At 45.7% G+C, this 15,632-nt stretch overlaps 2 protein-coding genes across 2 annotated transcripts in view; one reads left to right on the plus strand and one right to left on the minus strand.

Moving 5' to 3' along the window:
• LOC119366488 (lysine-specific demethylase JMJ25-like) overlaps positions 1-5,623 on the plus strand; it is a 7,252-nt gene extending 1,629 nt beyond the window's left edge. Inside the window, exons 3-16 of the mRNA XM_037632234.1 lie at positions 504-614; positions 758-888; positions 1,287-1,386; positions 1,510-1,642; positions 1,714-1,777; positions 1,854-2,613; positions 3,271-3,603; positions 3,830-4,046; positions 4,118-4,506; positions 4,595-4,667; positions 4,760-4,845; positions 4,914-5,033; positions 5,126-5,190; positions 5,273-5,623. Of these exons, the coding sequence (XP_037488131.1) occupies positions 504-614; positions 758-888; positions 1,287-1,386; positions 1,510-1,642; positions 1,714-1,777; positions 1,854-2,613; positions 3,271-3,603; positions 3,830-4,046; positions 4,118-4,506; positions 4,595-4,667; positions 4,760-4,845; positions 4,914-5,033; positions 5,126-5,190; positions 5,273-5,381 (2,691 nt within the window). The 3' untranslated portion in view covers positions 5,382-5,623. The remainder of the gene's footprint in view (positions 1-503; positions 615-757; positions 889-1,286; positions 1,387-1,509; positions 1,643-1,713; positions 1,778-1,853; positions 2,614-3,270; positions 3,604-3,829; positions 4,047-4,117; positions 4,507-4,594; positions 4,668-4,759; positions 4,846-4,913; positions 5,034-5,125; positions 5,191-5,272) is intronic.
• Positions 5,624-6,977: 1,354 nt separating this feature from the next.
• Positions 6,978-9,575, minus strand: LOC119366479 (probable flavin-containing monooxygenase 1). The gene is made up of 5 exons (XM_037632224.1): positions 9,128-9,575; positions 8,241-8,478; positions 7,973-8,148; positions 7,533-7,885; positions 6,978-7,442 (listed from the first exon to the last, which is right to left on the minus strand). Exons 1-5 carry the CDS (start codon positions 9,566-9,568, stop codon positions 7,091-7,093), a joined length of 1,560 nt encoding a protein of 519 aa, XP_037488121.1. The 5' UTR covers positions 9,569-9,575; the 3' UTR covers positions 6,978-7,090.
• Positions 9,576-15,632: the final 6,057 nt, after the last annotated feature.

The following is a 15,632-nucleotide window of genomic DNA, read 5'->3' on the forward strand; positions in this document are numbered from 1 at the left end:
ACGATGGCGAGGGGCGGCCACGAGCGAGGGGCGGCCACGAGCGCCGCGGGCGCGCGCGTGCGGGTGCGGCTCGGAGCACGAGCTCCGGCGCGCGGCCACGGAGTAGAGGGGAAGCAGCGGGCGCTGACGATGGTGACGGGGAGCTGCACGAGGTGGTCGTGGACGCGGCGAAGTGCGGGCGAGAGGGTCACCGGAGTGCACGCGAGGTGTTCGAGGAAATGCCAGAGAGAGGAGGAGGAGGAGGAAGAAGAAGATTGATGCTGACAGGTGGGCCCATCCTGTCAGAAATGCGTTTAGAAGAGGCCAAGCGAGCGATTTCGCGACTTGGTAGTTTTTTGCCACGGATTAGCGAGAAAGTGGTAGTTTTCGGGACAAAATCGTAAAGTGGTAGTTTTTCGTCACGGTTCCGTGAATTGTGGTAGTTTTTGGTTAAATACTCCATTTTATAATTAACAAGACAAAATTTTGACCTTCCTCAGCTATTTCTTTATTTTGTTTTGCAGACTAGTGATGATGATGATTTCAAGCCTGCAAAGAAACGGCGAAGAAGAGATGAAGCAAAGTGGAAGGGTTCCACCGCAAAAAGGTTGAAGGAAGAGGAAGAAGAATATAAGGTCACATCCTCCAAGAATAAAGTTTCTCATGAAAGATATAATAAGGCAAGCTACTCATTATCTGGCATAAGTTGTTTACGGAATGACTTTACGTAGTATTTATTTTCGTGAGTCTAATGACCTCTGTTGTTTCAACCATCTAGAATGGGAAGAAGATGTTGACCGGGGAAAATGCTCGAATGTGCCACCAGTGCCAGAGAAATGACAAGAAGAAGGTGGTCTGGTGTAAGTCATGCAATAACAAGCGATACTGTGGGAAATGCATCAAGAGATGGTGCGTGCATGTGTGGATATGTCTCCATATTGATTTCTATTAATGGAAGTGCCAACCATTTACTGCTTTCTTCTGTAGTCCAAATTATATACACCTTTTGGTTAATCTGTAATTTTATCGAGCTAATACTGAAATCAACGCGGACATATGTGGACGCGGCGGAAATGTCCGCCTGCATCTCTATATTGCATGCACCGTTGCTTTTGTGGTATACAAATGTGTGTACCAGTATCTCACAATTTCGATGTTTATAATTAATACTGTTTTTCCTATCTATCATGGCACAACCGAAACTTTGAAATCTTCCCTTCAAATATTTTTATTCCATTGGTGACTCACAGAAAACAGTGGCTGTTGGTCTGATGTATTTCATAACGCTGCTGTTTTTGGGCGTGTAGGTATCCCAATTTGACAGAAGATGAATTAGCTGCAAAATGTCCGTACTGTCGCAAGAACTGTAATTGCAAGGCATGCTTACGAATGATAGGAGTTGAAGAGGTTTGCACTTGGCACATACGCTCTTCTTCACAGTATCTTGTTTCATGTTGATTTTGATTGTGTTCAAATGATTCTCTTCTGCTTTATCCCTCTCAATGATTTGTTTCATTTTTTATGAACCAGCCTCAACAAAAGGAAATTTCTGAAGAAAATCAAATTAGTTATGCATGCCATATCATGCGCTTGTTGCTTCCTTGGCTAGGAGAGCTGCAAAAGGAGCAGATGGAAGAGAAGAAATTAGAGGCTCGTATACTAGGTATGGTGTTCTAGGGCACAACAAGATAGAATTCAATGTTCATGTAGATTTTCATCTGGTTTTGTTTACAGGAGTTTCGATGGATGAAATGAAGTTGGAACAGATCAAGTGTGGTCCTGCTGAGCGTATCTATTGGTTAGGATGTTTCCATATTAACTTTCAACATGTGACTGTAGAAAGCATCTGATCCTGTTTCATTCCTCTACTGCAGTAACAGGTGTAGAACTTCTATATTCGATTTTCATAGAAGCTGCAAGCATTGTCTCTATGACCTGTGCCTCATCTGCTGCCGGGAGCTTCGCAATGGTGAGATCCCCGGAGGAGAAGAGGTGGAGAATGTGCAGTATGAGAACAGAGGAGAGGACTATATTTTCGGCAATAATTTTCATTCAAATGGTGAGAATCAAAGGGACTCTTTGAGGAGGAAGATGGACTCCCCTACTGGTGGTAGCAAATCTTGCTCTCTGCTACTATGGAGTGCAAATAGTGATGGTGGCATACCTTGCCCACCAAAGGAAATGGGGGGCTGTGGTGGTTCTGACTTGGACCTCAAATGCATGTTTCCGGAGAAAATGCATGCTGACTTACAAGAGAGAGCTGACAAACTTGTGAGGAGTGAAATATTTGAAAAAACAACATTTAGTAGAAGTGACCAGTGTCCTTGTTTTGATCATTCGGGCACGGTAAGAACTGACATAAAGACAGTACGGAAGGCTGCAGATAGGAAGGGCTCAAGTGATAACTATCTATATTGTCCAGTTGCCACTGGTCTCGGTGATGATGACCTAATTCACTTCCAGATGCATTGGGCAAAGGGTGAGCCAGTTGTTGTCTCTGATGTTCTTCAATCAACCTCTGGTGTTAGTTGGGCACCGATGGTTATGTGGCGGGCATTGCGTGAAAGAGCCAAGGGCAAGGCAGAAGATGAGAAGTTTGATGTGAGGGTAGTAGATTGCCTTGATTGGTGTGAGGTACCGAACTCTATCCACATTTTTATTGGATGTCATAATTGTCGATTTCTTTGATTTATTTTTAGTGGTAAGCAGTGATTGTGCCTTACTCTTGCCATATTTAGATGATGACAGTTGTTTTGCACTCTCGTGTGCTTGCTCTGCTTGCACGTCAGAAGTTCAAGCAGAAATACTCATGTCAAAACTTCAAGCAGAAATACTTATGATGATACTTTAGTGATTACTTATAAAATTACAGAACTAATTACATATATGTACTATGTTCCAGAAGAAATGGTAAATTATGTTTTCCATTTTATAAGGATCATTTTGGTACAGGGGTTTAATCCAGCAATTAGTACTAGAAAAATGACCGTGGTTCCCACACTGTATTATTTGTCAGGAGAGTGAATAGTTAACAAGCCATCAATTTTACATGCATATATCTTATATTTATTTTGAAAGAAAAGTGCACAAAATGTTGGCCTTATATTTTAAATTGGAAGGGGTACTAGTTTTATGGAATTTTATTGATTCATCAGTGAACTGAATTCCCCATTTTGAATAATGATGTTTACCAGAAAAGGCTTTCGCCACACTTTATATGTGAGTCCCTTTGAATTTCGAAAATTTTGGTTTAATATGTAGGCGCTTATTGTGCTATGTTTGATGTTGCAGGGGTCACTTAAAATCAGCGATTTCTTTAAGGGATATAAAAATGGCAGAAGTCATCGCGGGCCTCACTGGCCTGAGATGCTTAAGTTGAAGGACTGGCCTCCTTCTAGTACGTTTGACAAGAGATTGCCTCGCCATTGTGCTGAATTTATCAGCGCGTTGCCATTTCCTGAGTACACCGATCCAAGATCTGGTCCACTAAATCTTTCGGTTAAGCTTCCTGCTGGTGTCATGAAACCAGATCTTGGGCCGAAAAGTTACATTGCTTATGGATTTTCCGAAGAGTTAGGCCGGGGTGACTCAGTGACCAAGCTTCATTGTGACGTTTCTGATGCGGTATGTTGTTATTTTTATAACAATAGAGTTTTTTTATTAGTTTGCCTCGGATATGGTTAAACTTTTGCCATGAAATGCTGGTCTCTACCTTGACGATCTGCATGCCACTTTGGTTATCTTGATTTCCTAGCAAATTTCCCTGTGCTCTCTCGCTGATCGTTGCATAGTTGTTTTCTTATTTGTCTGTTGCTCTGGTTTAACTGTAACAGATGTCTAATTTAACCAGGTAAATATCCAAACACACACTGACGAAGTGCCATGTGAGACATATGATCTTTGTCGGATTAAAAAAGTCCAGGAAAACATGAGAAAGCAAGATCTTCAGGAACTGCGTGGGGATTTGAATTCATGCACTGAGCTTAGGGCACAGCCATCTGTTGATGGATCTTACGAAGCCGCGATGACTTCATGTAGTATGGAAAGTTATAAAAATAGTTCTAATGGTACGTATCACTACTTGTTTTGGGGAAATTGATTTTAGGTTTTTCTCTCATGTCATATTTGTGTCTTGCAGGTTTGCACATAAATGCTCCACGTCGCGATGCTACAGATGACGTTAATGATAAAGTGTCACCTCATAAATCTGTTACCAAATCCGATGAGATCCGCAACGGAACTCGTTTGTACTATCAACGTCGCGCTAACAGAAAGGTGCATCAAGATAAAGCCAGTGATCCTCCCATTCCTGGTAAATCTGATGAGATTGGCAAAGGAATTCGTAGAAAGGTGCATCGAAATAAAGCTATTGATCCTCCCAAGCCAGTTCCTGAGAAGACAGAGAAAGATAAAACTGGTGGTGCTTTGTGGGATATATTCCGAAGAGAGGATTCAGAGAAATTACAAAAATATCTACGGAACCATGCCTCGGAGTTTCGCCACATCCACTGCAATCCTGTGAATCAGGTATTTTAAAAGAATCTGTTCCATTCATAGAAGTTACATTTTGTAGTTTTCTTATCCTACATAACATATTATGTTATATATTGTGCAGGTTATCCACCCAATTCATGATCAGACATTCTATCTGACAGAAAAACATAAGAAGAAGCTCAAGAAAGAATATGGTTAGTAAACCTTAGGTGTTAAATCTTCCTAAACACAGTGTGCCTCATTATTTGTGATGTCGTTTCCTTATGTGTTGGCTTGCCTGCTTTAGGTGTTGAGCCATGGACATTTGAGCAGAAGCTTGGGGACGCAGTTCTCATTCCTGCCGGGTGTCCTCACCAAGTCAGGAATTTGAAGGTATGAAACCTCACTCTCTTTTGAATTTAGCACGGTGCTCAAGACTGTACCCATTTCCTCCTGTGCAGTCTTGCACCAAGGTTGCGATGGACTTTGTTTCCCCCGAAAATGTGGGTGAGTGTGTTAAGCTGACGGACGAGTTCAGGGCACTTCCATCTTCCCACAAGGCTAAAGAAGATAAGCTTGAGGTTAGCAGCATATGTTCTCGAAAATCACGCTTACTATATTGTATTCGAGGAAAATTGATGACTGGTCTGAAGTTGGTTTTGGTTATTTATAGATCAAGAAGATGGCTTTGTATGCGTTTCTCGATGTTCTCGAATTCTTGGGACGTCACGTGGAAGGGTAAGATACGCTAGCCGTAATATTTTGTTTGTCACCGAGCTTTCAGTCGATGTGTTAATTTGGTGTGTGATGTATGGATCAGGTCAAAGAGCGGGGATGCGCAGCCCAACCAGTCCAGCGATGGTACTGCAGAGGAAAAGCCTAAAAGAAGGGGTACCCGCGCAAGAGGTGGCTCAGGGTCTCGGAGGTGACTGGTTTGTCGTCAGACTGCTCTCTGGGGCTGTGACTGAAACCATTCGAGCTCCTAGTTCAGCTAGGCATCGTTGGTCCGAGTGTCTACTTTGTTTGTAACAAGTGAGTAGATACGGGTAAACAATTGACAAGTTGACTGCACGTGCCGTTGGAGTTTCTTTCACTTAGATTTCAGCTGTGCTGTTGATATTCAGAGATGCGATTTATGGTTGTTTCAGACTTGAAATGATGCCTTATTTAATTCCGTGTGCTAACTATGTGATCACCAATCCTCACAACTTGTTGAATTTGCATAGCAAAGCAGTAGGAGCCTCTCGTAACAAGTCTGATGCTTACTACTTCCTCTGTAAAGAAATAAGAACCCTCATGCATAATTTAGCAATAAGACTGTACAATCATTGATAAGACGGATCTATCTTATGCTATGTGTGTCAATTAGAGCAGATAAACATATCATACAATGGATTATCTGTGTTATCTCAAACAATTAATTGTTTGCAAGCTCTGAAACTGGTGGGGCGATTAACAATCAATATATTTCTCATAGCTGCATAGCAGCAGGAGAACCCCCACGGCACAGGGGAAGTACTACAAGAGTTGAGTTTTCAGATTACAGAAGAATCACAGGTTCAGGGATTCTAAGTAGGGGACCCAGGCCCCAGGATGCCTCCCCATCCATGGTATTTCAGTCTAAAAGACCAAAACCTAAGATCAGCAGTAGCAGAACTGCTGATCGCCGGCCTGTTCCCACGGAAAACGACGCCGTGGCGATGATTCCAGATGGTCCACAGGAGCAGCAGGCGCACTGTGTCCCAGTGCAAGGGCAGGCGGCCGGACCTCCAAGATCCCGACATCCGTTGTTTCAGAGGACCTGCTGCAGAGCTCGCAGCTGTCCTCATGCCGGATATGTTTCCTGAGCAGGTTCGCCTTTGAGTGGACGCGGTCCGGGGCCACAAGCCACCCGAACAGCCGCACTCCGGGCGGCACGGCGGCCTGCCAGATAGACTCCTGTACAGGACAACGCTCGCCTGTGAAGGTAAGCAGTTTGTACACCTGAGGAGGAAATAGCTTTGCCGTCCATAGACTTGATGAAGGAGCGGTCATCAATCACACCGGCTGTCAGGTTGGGCAAGCAGCTGGGGAGCATGGTCAGCTCTTGGCCGGCCACGGCCGAAAGGCGAGGAGCAAGGTGGCCAGGGATCCCATCCCGGCACACAGAAGCAGCTGTGGCAGCAGCTTCAGAAACATGGGAGAAAAGTGTCTGTTGAGTGGGCCGGCCTCCGCGCACCAGCTATCAACCCAGAATGCTGTCCGAGCACCGTCTCCGGGTGCGAACGCAAGATAGGTCGCGGTAGAGAGGGAGCAGGGTCGTGAGCGCCTTCCAAACGGCCGACGCGAGGGAGCGCTTGTCGTCCACGTTGTGGTATTCTCGCCAGAACCACACCGCCCAGGCCGAGCTCTGCGGCTGGTGTAGTCGATGTAGAAGTTTAACAAGCAGGCCGGCATTGTTGGTTACCAGGTCGCGCACCCCAAGACCAGTAGTGATTTTTTAACAGGGAACATTCTACATTATATAAGATTTATTTAGATAGGGAACATAAATGAGTACATGGTATCGCAAAGTGAGTACTGAATGTGAACCGTGCAAGAATCTGAACAAGGTAGGACGTGTACATAACTGCGATGAAAATGCAAACACAACACATTCTTATTTGGGGTGGAGGTTGACATAATCACCAGGACCATAAACCTCGGACAACTCCGCGAAAAAGCCTTTCTTCCTTCTAGGATTGCACCCCATATCCTTGCATAGTTGGTCGTTGTACCAAATGTTAAGGATACCAATGCAGGACCTACGGAAGTAGACACGAGAATAGCGCTTCATGAATTTATCCCACTCAAGGACATCCCTTTGCATTGCTTGAACAGATGGTAATCTGAAGCCACCATCCATGAAGTGTGTTAGCCACTTGACCCGAAGTTCTGTTGTGTACAGGTTTGCTAAGCTCTCTGAATACCCGATGACTGCGAGCTGCGGAATCTTAGGATGGATGCATTCCCTAATTACCAAAGAAACGTGCAAACCATTATAAATCCGAAACTCGTAATTGATAAATATATAGAGGGAAAGGTTAATGTGATAAACAAACCTATACAGAGGCACAGTTGTTGATGTTGACCCAACAACAATCTTCTGGAAGTATTCTGATGTGAACATATCCTTGATCTTCCGATCCCCCTTGAATCCAGTTCCAAAGATCACTATATCGCTTTTTGTCGGTGAAGATTCACCTTCAAGAAGCACACCTTCCTTGCAAAAGCTAAAGGTCTTGGACTTCTTCAGAATAATGCTACCTTCCTCCAGTCTCTTGTAGTGATCTTTAGGTGTGATGGCAATCAAGCATGTCACCAATGCCTCGAAAAGGCTATGGTCAGGTACCATGTCATACTTCTTCATTGGAATGGAGTAGTAGCTCTCAGCGAACTTTGAAAATATCCACCGCTGCTCATAGACAACATCTAAGAATTTAGTTGAAATAAAAATGCATAGATTGAATTCAAATAAGAGTAACATGTTCAGTTGCACTACCAATGGAGTCAAGGTGATGGCCAAGAGGCTCAGGAGGAAACCTTCATCGGGCTTGTGAATAAGGAGTTCAGAGAAGCGATTCAGATACAACTTTGATATGTGGACACCCCAAGCATAGTAGTCGGGTATGATCCAATGCTTTGTTCGGACTATCATCGTACACGGTTGCTCCGTGCCTACGGTAGCGAGAAGTACATTAAAATTCATAAGAGAACATAAATCGATGTTTAGTTAAGGAAATGAAAAGGCTTAATTTGCGCATTCGTACCATTCACTTCTGCACATTCAGCAGCAATGTCGAGTGCTGATTTTAGGTACCCAACTACGGTCACACGCTTGCCCGCGATCATCTCCTTAGCTTTCATACTGCCCATTTTGGAGTAGTCCATTGAGTGGATCACCTTCCCGTCAAATGCTTCTGGACCTCTTCCGGTGGGGAACTCGGGTATGTTGGGCACCCCACTGAACCTCCCAATGCAAAGGACCACAAAATCTACAATGTGTGTCTAGAGAAGAGAAAATGTAAGGGAACAGTGTAAATCTAATAATCCTTTTTGTATTATATATACTAGGGTGGGTCACATAATAACCGTATTATACTCGAAAACCAAGAATCTAAATTAATTCTGTATATGATTGATGTTCAGAGAGTTTGGATCTAAAACTATATTGTCTAATATGTAATCACCTGTAAACGTACGCTTGAAGTTTGCCTTGAATGTTGAATTCTGTAATGTTTAAATAGTGCCAGGTGGCATGCTGCATGCTACTTAGTATTTGTTTTTGTTGGACTCACTATTTTAGATTGTGTGGTAGATTGTCATTTTCAAGCCGATCTAGTTGTACGTCATCATCAAATCTAAAATCGCACAAAATAACCTTGTTATTTCTCATCTAGTAGATGAGAATTAGCAACTCTGAGTTCCTCTGAAATAATAATAATGTGCAAACTCTAAATCTAGAAACACGGAAAATTACCATTACCATGATTTCTGACATGCAACTATCTAGCAGCTACCGTGAAGAACCAACAATTAGTATCGTATAAGCCGAGAACTTTGCGATAAGCCGAGAACTGAATATTTCAAGATCTCTACCTACATTAGCCAAATTCTTACCTCGACATCACTCAAGAAAAGAAAAAGAAAATCTTACCTCGACGTGGTCATCGCCATTGGCCACCTTGAGTCGCCACTCGCCAGAGCCAGAGCCGAACGCCTCGCCGCTCCCGCCCCACTCCTCCCACACGGCCAGCTTCTCCTCGCTGACGCCAACGTACTCCATCCCGAGCACCCGGAGGCCGAACCTGACGCAGTCGAGCACGCCGAAGTGGCGCGCGTAGGCGTCGAGGTAGTGCATGACCTGGCGGTGGTCCGGGAAGACCTCCGTCACGGACTCCGGCCACGGGAAGTCGGAGTACTGGTACATGGGCCGCGGCGTCTGCAGCGCGGTGCACTCCGGCGGGCGCGCCCACACGCCGCCCAGGACGGTGTCGGCCTCGAACACGACCGGCCGGCAGCCGCGCTCCAGCAGGTGCTTGCACGCCGCCAGGCCGCTCACGCCGGCGCCGACGATGGCTACGCGCTTTGTTTCCATCGATTCTCTTGGTCCGTAGACGAGCAAGAAGAAGGGAGACTGGCTGAGGGCGGTGTGTGGGTTTTTGATAGGCGAGGTGGGGTACTGGCCAGAGACAGAGAGCACGTCTTACTACTCGCTGACTAATATTTTATATATATATATAGATGTCATCTCACCAGCTGGGGCGGTTGTCGATAAGTTGCAGAAAACCTCATTATATGTTATCTATGCTATTTTAGGAGATGCCCATCACTGCATGTTATGCCGGCGTCCAACGTCCGAATTAATTTATCAGAGGCTCATCTCTGCATGTTATTTTGTTTATACGCGCGCCCAAAGTCCAAACTTCTGGCGGCTAAGCTCTGGCTAAGCAAAAGGCCGGATAAGTAAATAGCATGCATCTCACCGGGCGACCAGTAACATCGAAACAAATAGGGAAAATTTTGAAAAAAAAAAACAAATTGAGACAAAAATTGTTGAATGTTTTGTCTCAACATGCAAAATTTCGTGGTGAAAGAACATTCGCGGAGGTCTGACAAAGAAAACAAAAACGATGTTCCAAGAAGGACAACTTTTTAAAGCATTTTGAGACATTGGTTTCTTTTTTTTACGTTTTTTCATCACAATACTCTGCAAGTTGGTAAAACATTCAACAAATTTTCTCACAAAATAATCAAAAATTTCCTCTTTTCTAAAATTTACTTTTCATCCCAGGTGCATATGCACCTGGGAACATAACAACACTTCCGCATCTCACACCATCATTCTTGGCGAGTTGTCTAACTTGCAATTTGTGGGTAATAAATTCTACATTTTGTCTTCATTGATATTACCCTTTTATTCTCTTTCACCATAGATTGGTGCTTTGCTCCACATTTCAACAATTTTTCATGGACTGAGACTTTGGTCCACTTTTGAGACTCGTTCCTGGCCACAAATTGCTTGGAAACTTTTTATAATTAATAAATGGTTCAAAAAATCTTAATAACCAGAACTATTGCGCATGAAAAAAAAACTCACTTGTTGTACTCCGTATTGACTGAGTTCTACTTTGCAAACAAAAAACAGCGATGTTCAATATTATAGTGCTATCATTTGAACTTCCGGAGTATTCAAATGGAGTAAACTGACTAAAATGTTTTAGAATCCTCAAAACATACATTTCAAGTTCAATTTTAATAGTTTTTTTCTAAAAAAAACTACATAAAACTATATTTTACATTTATGTTGAGCATGTAATAACAAGACTTTTGATTCTAGTCATTGTAAAAAAAGTTTTGTTATTATTCTAGGCATTGTACTCCATAATAAAATCTATACGTTCATAGCAAAGCAATGCTCATGGAAAACCTCTACAAATTACTGAACAAAGAGAATCTTCCTTGGGTAAACATGACCTGGGGAAAATATTATTCATCTAAGCTCTGAGGAGAAAGAATGGTGGATTCAAGCTGCTGGAAAGCTCATTGAGGGAGTCCTGCATTAGGGGGTGTTCGGGTAGCCGGACTATACCTTCAGCCGGACTCCTGGACTATGAAGATACAAGATTGAAGACTTCGTCCCGTGTCCGGATGGGACTTTCCTTGGCGTGGAAGGCAAGCTTGGCGATGCGGATATTCAAGATCTCCTACCATTGTAACCTACTTTATGTAACCCTAACCCTATCCGGTGTCTATATAAACCGGAGGATCGTAGTCCGTAAGCAATCAACTCCATACACAACAATCATACCATAGGCTAGCTTCTAGGGTTTAGCCTCCTTGATCTCGTGGTAGATCTACTCTTGTACTACCCATATCATCAATATTAATCAAGCAAGAGTAGGGTATTACCTCCATCGAGAGGGCCCGAACCTGGGTAAAAAACATCGTGTCCCTTGTCTCCTGTTACCATCCGGCCTAGACGCACAGTTCGGGACCCCCTACCCGATATCCGCCGGTTTTGACACCGACATTGGTGCTTTCATTGAGGGTTCCTCTGTGTCGTCGCCTTTAGGCCCGATGGCTCCTTTGATCATCAACAACGATGCGGTCCAGGGTGAGACTTCTCTCCCCGGACAGATCTTCGTCTTCGGCGGCTTCGCTCTGCGGGCCAATTCGCCCGGCCACCTGGAGCAGATCGAAAACTACGCCCCTGGCCATCAAGTCAGGTTGGGAAGCTTAAACTACACGTCTGACATCCGCGGAGACTTGATCTTCGACGGGTTCGAGCCACGGCCAAGCGCGCCGCACTATCTCGAGGGGCATGATCTAGCTCTGCCCCCGGACAGTGTCCTGGATGCTGCACACGCATCGTTCCGACCCCTAACTCGGAGCCTATTGCGCCAATCGAGGATGAGCGGTTGGACGTCACCTCGGGGGCTGCGATCCCGAAAGCGATCGAGCCGAACGCTAGCCCCGCACTCTGCACGACCCGTGACTCCGAGGATCCGGACTCCTCCCCGGACTCCGAACCCCCCGCGCCCCTGCCAATCGAATCCGATTGGGCGCCGATAATGGAGTTCACCGCCGCAGACATCTTTCAGCACTCGCCTTGTGGCGATATCCTGAACTCTCTCAAGTCTCTCTCCTTATCAGGAGAGCCCTGGCCGAACTACGGTCAGCGAGGATGGGATATGGACGATGAAGAAATTCAAAGCCCACCCACCACCCACTTGGTAGCCAGTGTCGACAATTTAAACGACGTGCTCAACTTCGACTCCGGAGACATCGACAGCATGGATGACGATGCAGGAGATACCAACGAACCAACGCCCATAGGGCATTGGACAGCCACCTCATCTCACGATGTGTACATGGTGGATACCCCTAAAGGAAGCGACAACGAGGAAAAAGGGGATGGGACGGGAGATCGACCCCCCGAAAAGCAATCAAAGCGTCGGCGTAAACGCCGACCCAAGCCCCGCCTCGACAAAAACCCAGCCATAGAGCAGGACAAGCTGGTAGACGAGCAGCAGGCCTTAGAGCAACCGTCCGAACAGGGCAACACGGATAGAGAAACCGAACATCCCTCCTCCGGCGAAAACGGCATTCCGGACGACCTCACGCCGATTAAACCTATGGAGTAGAAGAATCTCCACGAGAGGCTCGTTGCAACTGCACGCAGCCTAAAAAAGCAGAAGCGGAAGCTAAAAACAGCGGAAGATGCACTCCGGATTAGATGGAGCAAAGTAATCAATACCACAGATAAGTACGGCGACAGTCGCCGCACTAAAAGCTATCCGAAAAGAAAGCTACTGCCTGAATTTGACGAAGAGGCCCTAGAGCCCTCAAAAAACGAAAAAGCCACACGGTCGGATAGACGACCCCATAAAGTGGCATGCGACCCACTTAAGGATTCGCATCATGGCCCAGTCAGGTCCATTTATGGGCCAAGAAAGCAAGCTCTCGTAAGCAACGCTATGAAGCCATCATCAGAATCCGACACACCCAAATACAGGGGCGCCGCACACCCCCTATGTTTCACCGATGAGGTCCTGGACTATGAATTCCCAGAGGGATTCAAATCCGTAAACATAGAGGCATATGATGGAACAACAGCCCCTGGAGTCTGGATCAAGGATTATATCCTCCACATACACATGGCTAGAGGAGATGATCTCCACGCCATAAAATATCTACCCCTTAAGCTTAAAGGGCCTGCCCGGCATTGGCTTAAAAGCCTTCCCGAAAACACAATTGGAAGCTGGGAAGAGCTCGAGGATGCTTTCCGAGCAAACTTTCAAGGGACCTATGTCCGCCCTCCGGACGCAGACGATCTTAGTCACATAACTCAACAACCCGGAGAATCAGCTCGGCAGTTCTGGAATAGATTCCTCATTAAAAAGAATCAGATAGTCGACTGTCCGGACGCAGAAGCCTTAGCAGCTTTCAGGCATAACGTCCGAGACGAATGGCTCTCCAGACACCTCGGCCAAGAAAAGCCAAGAACAATGGCCGCACTAACAAGCCTCATGACCCGCTTTTGTGCAGGGGAGGACAGCTGGCTGGCAAGGTGCAGCCCCAGCGACCCAAGTACATCCGAAACTAGGGATGGAAACAGAAAACCGCGACGCAACAAGGACCGTCGCTGGACTAAGGACAAATGTCCGAAGAGCACGGCAGTCAATGCCGGATTCAAAGGCTCACGACAAAATCAGGAAAAATCGCCCCCCCCCAGGATAACAGGGACGATCCATCCAACCTAAATAAAATCCTGGATAGGATATGTCAGATACACAGTACTCCCGGGAAGCCTGCTAACCATACCCACAGAGACTGTTGGGTTTTCAAACAATCCGGCAGACTCAATGCCGAACACAAGGGGCTCGACACACCAAGCAAAGACGAGGACGAACCCCAAAAGCAGAGCACCAGGAAACAAAAGAACTTCCCACAAGAAGTAAAAACAGTGAACTCACTTCACATAACAAAACGTGCGGCACCCGTAAAGGTACGCACCACACGGCCCATCCCCAAAGGGTCCTGCCACTGGTTGTCAAAACCGATCATCTTCGATCAGCTAGATTATTCTAGGAATATCAAGAATGTAGGCTGGACTGCCTTGATACTCGATCCAATAATTGACGGACTCCAGTTTTCAAATGTCCTTATGGACGGCGGCAGTGGACTAAACCTGATATATCAGGATACAATCCAGCACATGGGGATAAACCCAGCAAGAATCCACCGCAGCAAAACCTCCTTTCAAGGGGTAATACCTGGTCCGGACACCCATTGTACGGGTTTTCTCCGGCTCACAGTCACATTCGGCTCTACCGATAACCTCCGCCGCGAAAAGCTGACCCTCCATATCGTCCCGTTCTCAAGTCGCTATCAAGCACTACTGGGACGTGAAGCTTTCGCTCGCTTTAACGCAATACCGCATTATGCATCTCTTACGCTTAAGATGCCTGGTCCACGAGGCATCATCTCTTTGAAGGGGAAGCACTAAAGTGCGCGTCCCCAAGCGGAGGACTGTGCGGCCGCTTTGACAGCCCCACAGCAAAATGGCCTCACCGGCCAAAAAACTTCAAAATAGGTCATTCAAGACCACGAACGCGGATAGACGAGTTCAGTGCAAAATCATCATTGATGCAGGCCTAGAAGCCATATACCCCCGCACTAGGGGCTCCACGCATATACGATAAGAGACAATAAAGCTCAAACTTATATATCTTACTTTATACTTTGCTTATTTTAAACTTTTTCGGCACGACCCGTTTTCAACTCAGTTCCTCTCTTTTACAGATGAACATCGTGCGGCGCCCGTCCAGGATACGGCACAACGGAGACACAGGCGCAGACGTGCAGTAGGGACCCGTCCTAAAGGATTCTTTTTAGATTAAGACCCTGCGTAAACCTTTTTTACTGTCTCTTGTTGCTACACATCCCCTGGTTTTTTCTTTCTGATATAGCCAAGGAGGAGGCTGGCATCTTGGCATGTGGCCACGTCAGAATTTTTGCACGTACCTGGACACTAGGGGCTTTTTTAATAAAGAGTGTTGTTTCGCCCGCACTCATAAAGACCGAACACCTTAGGGAGTGTTCGGCATCGCGAGTTTTGGCATTATATGCATCAGCTCTGAATCATGTCTTTGGTCAAATGTTGGGTTGCCCGGCTCCTGAGTTTGGCTACCTTACATTCCGCTCTATCGGCTAAGGTAGCACCAGGAGAACTACTGCCGAAAACTGACTGTCATGATGTAGCGTGAGACTGGTCAGCCACTCGATGACCTATCAGAATCTATCGGATTCCTCCGCTTTAACAAAGGGCCGCTTCCCAGTCAGGCACATACGCGCCCCGAACTCGGACGAGCGCAGTTGCCACCAAGGAGCTACCTAAATAGTCTCATTGTCAAACTCCTATGGCTAAGTGAAAGTGTTAAAGCATTATAGTCCGGTTGCCTGGCCCGCTGCGCTATCACCTCCTTTGTAGGACCAAGACGTTGGGTTAAGTGTGAAAATGCGTCTTCTGCGAGCACCCCCGCACTATGTGCGTGGGGGCTGAAGCCAACGACTGCCATCTTTCAGATTCTGTATATATATATGTGTGTGTATATATATATATATATATATATATATATATATATATATCTTAAAAC

This window comes from Triticum dicoccoides, chromosome 1A (assembly GCF_002162155.2).
Source record: "Triticum dicoccoides isolate Atlit2015 ecotype Zavitan chromosome 1A, WEW_v2.0, whole genome shotgun sequence".
Classification (NCBI taxonomy): Eukaryota; Viridiplantae; Streptophyta; class Magnoliopsida; order Poales; family Poaceae; genus Triticum; species Triticum dicoccoides.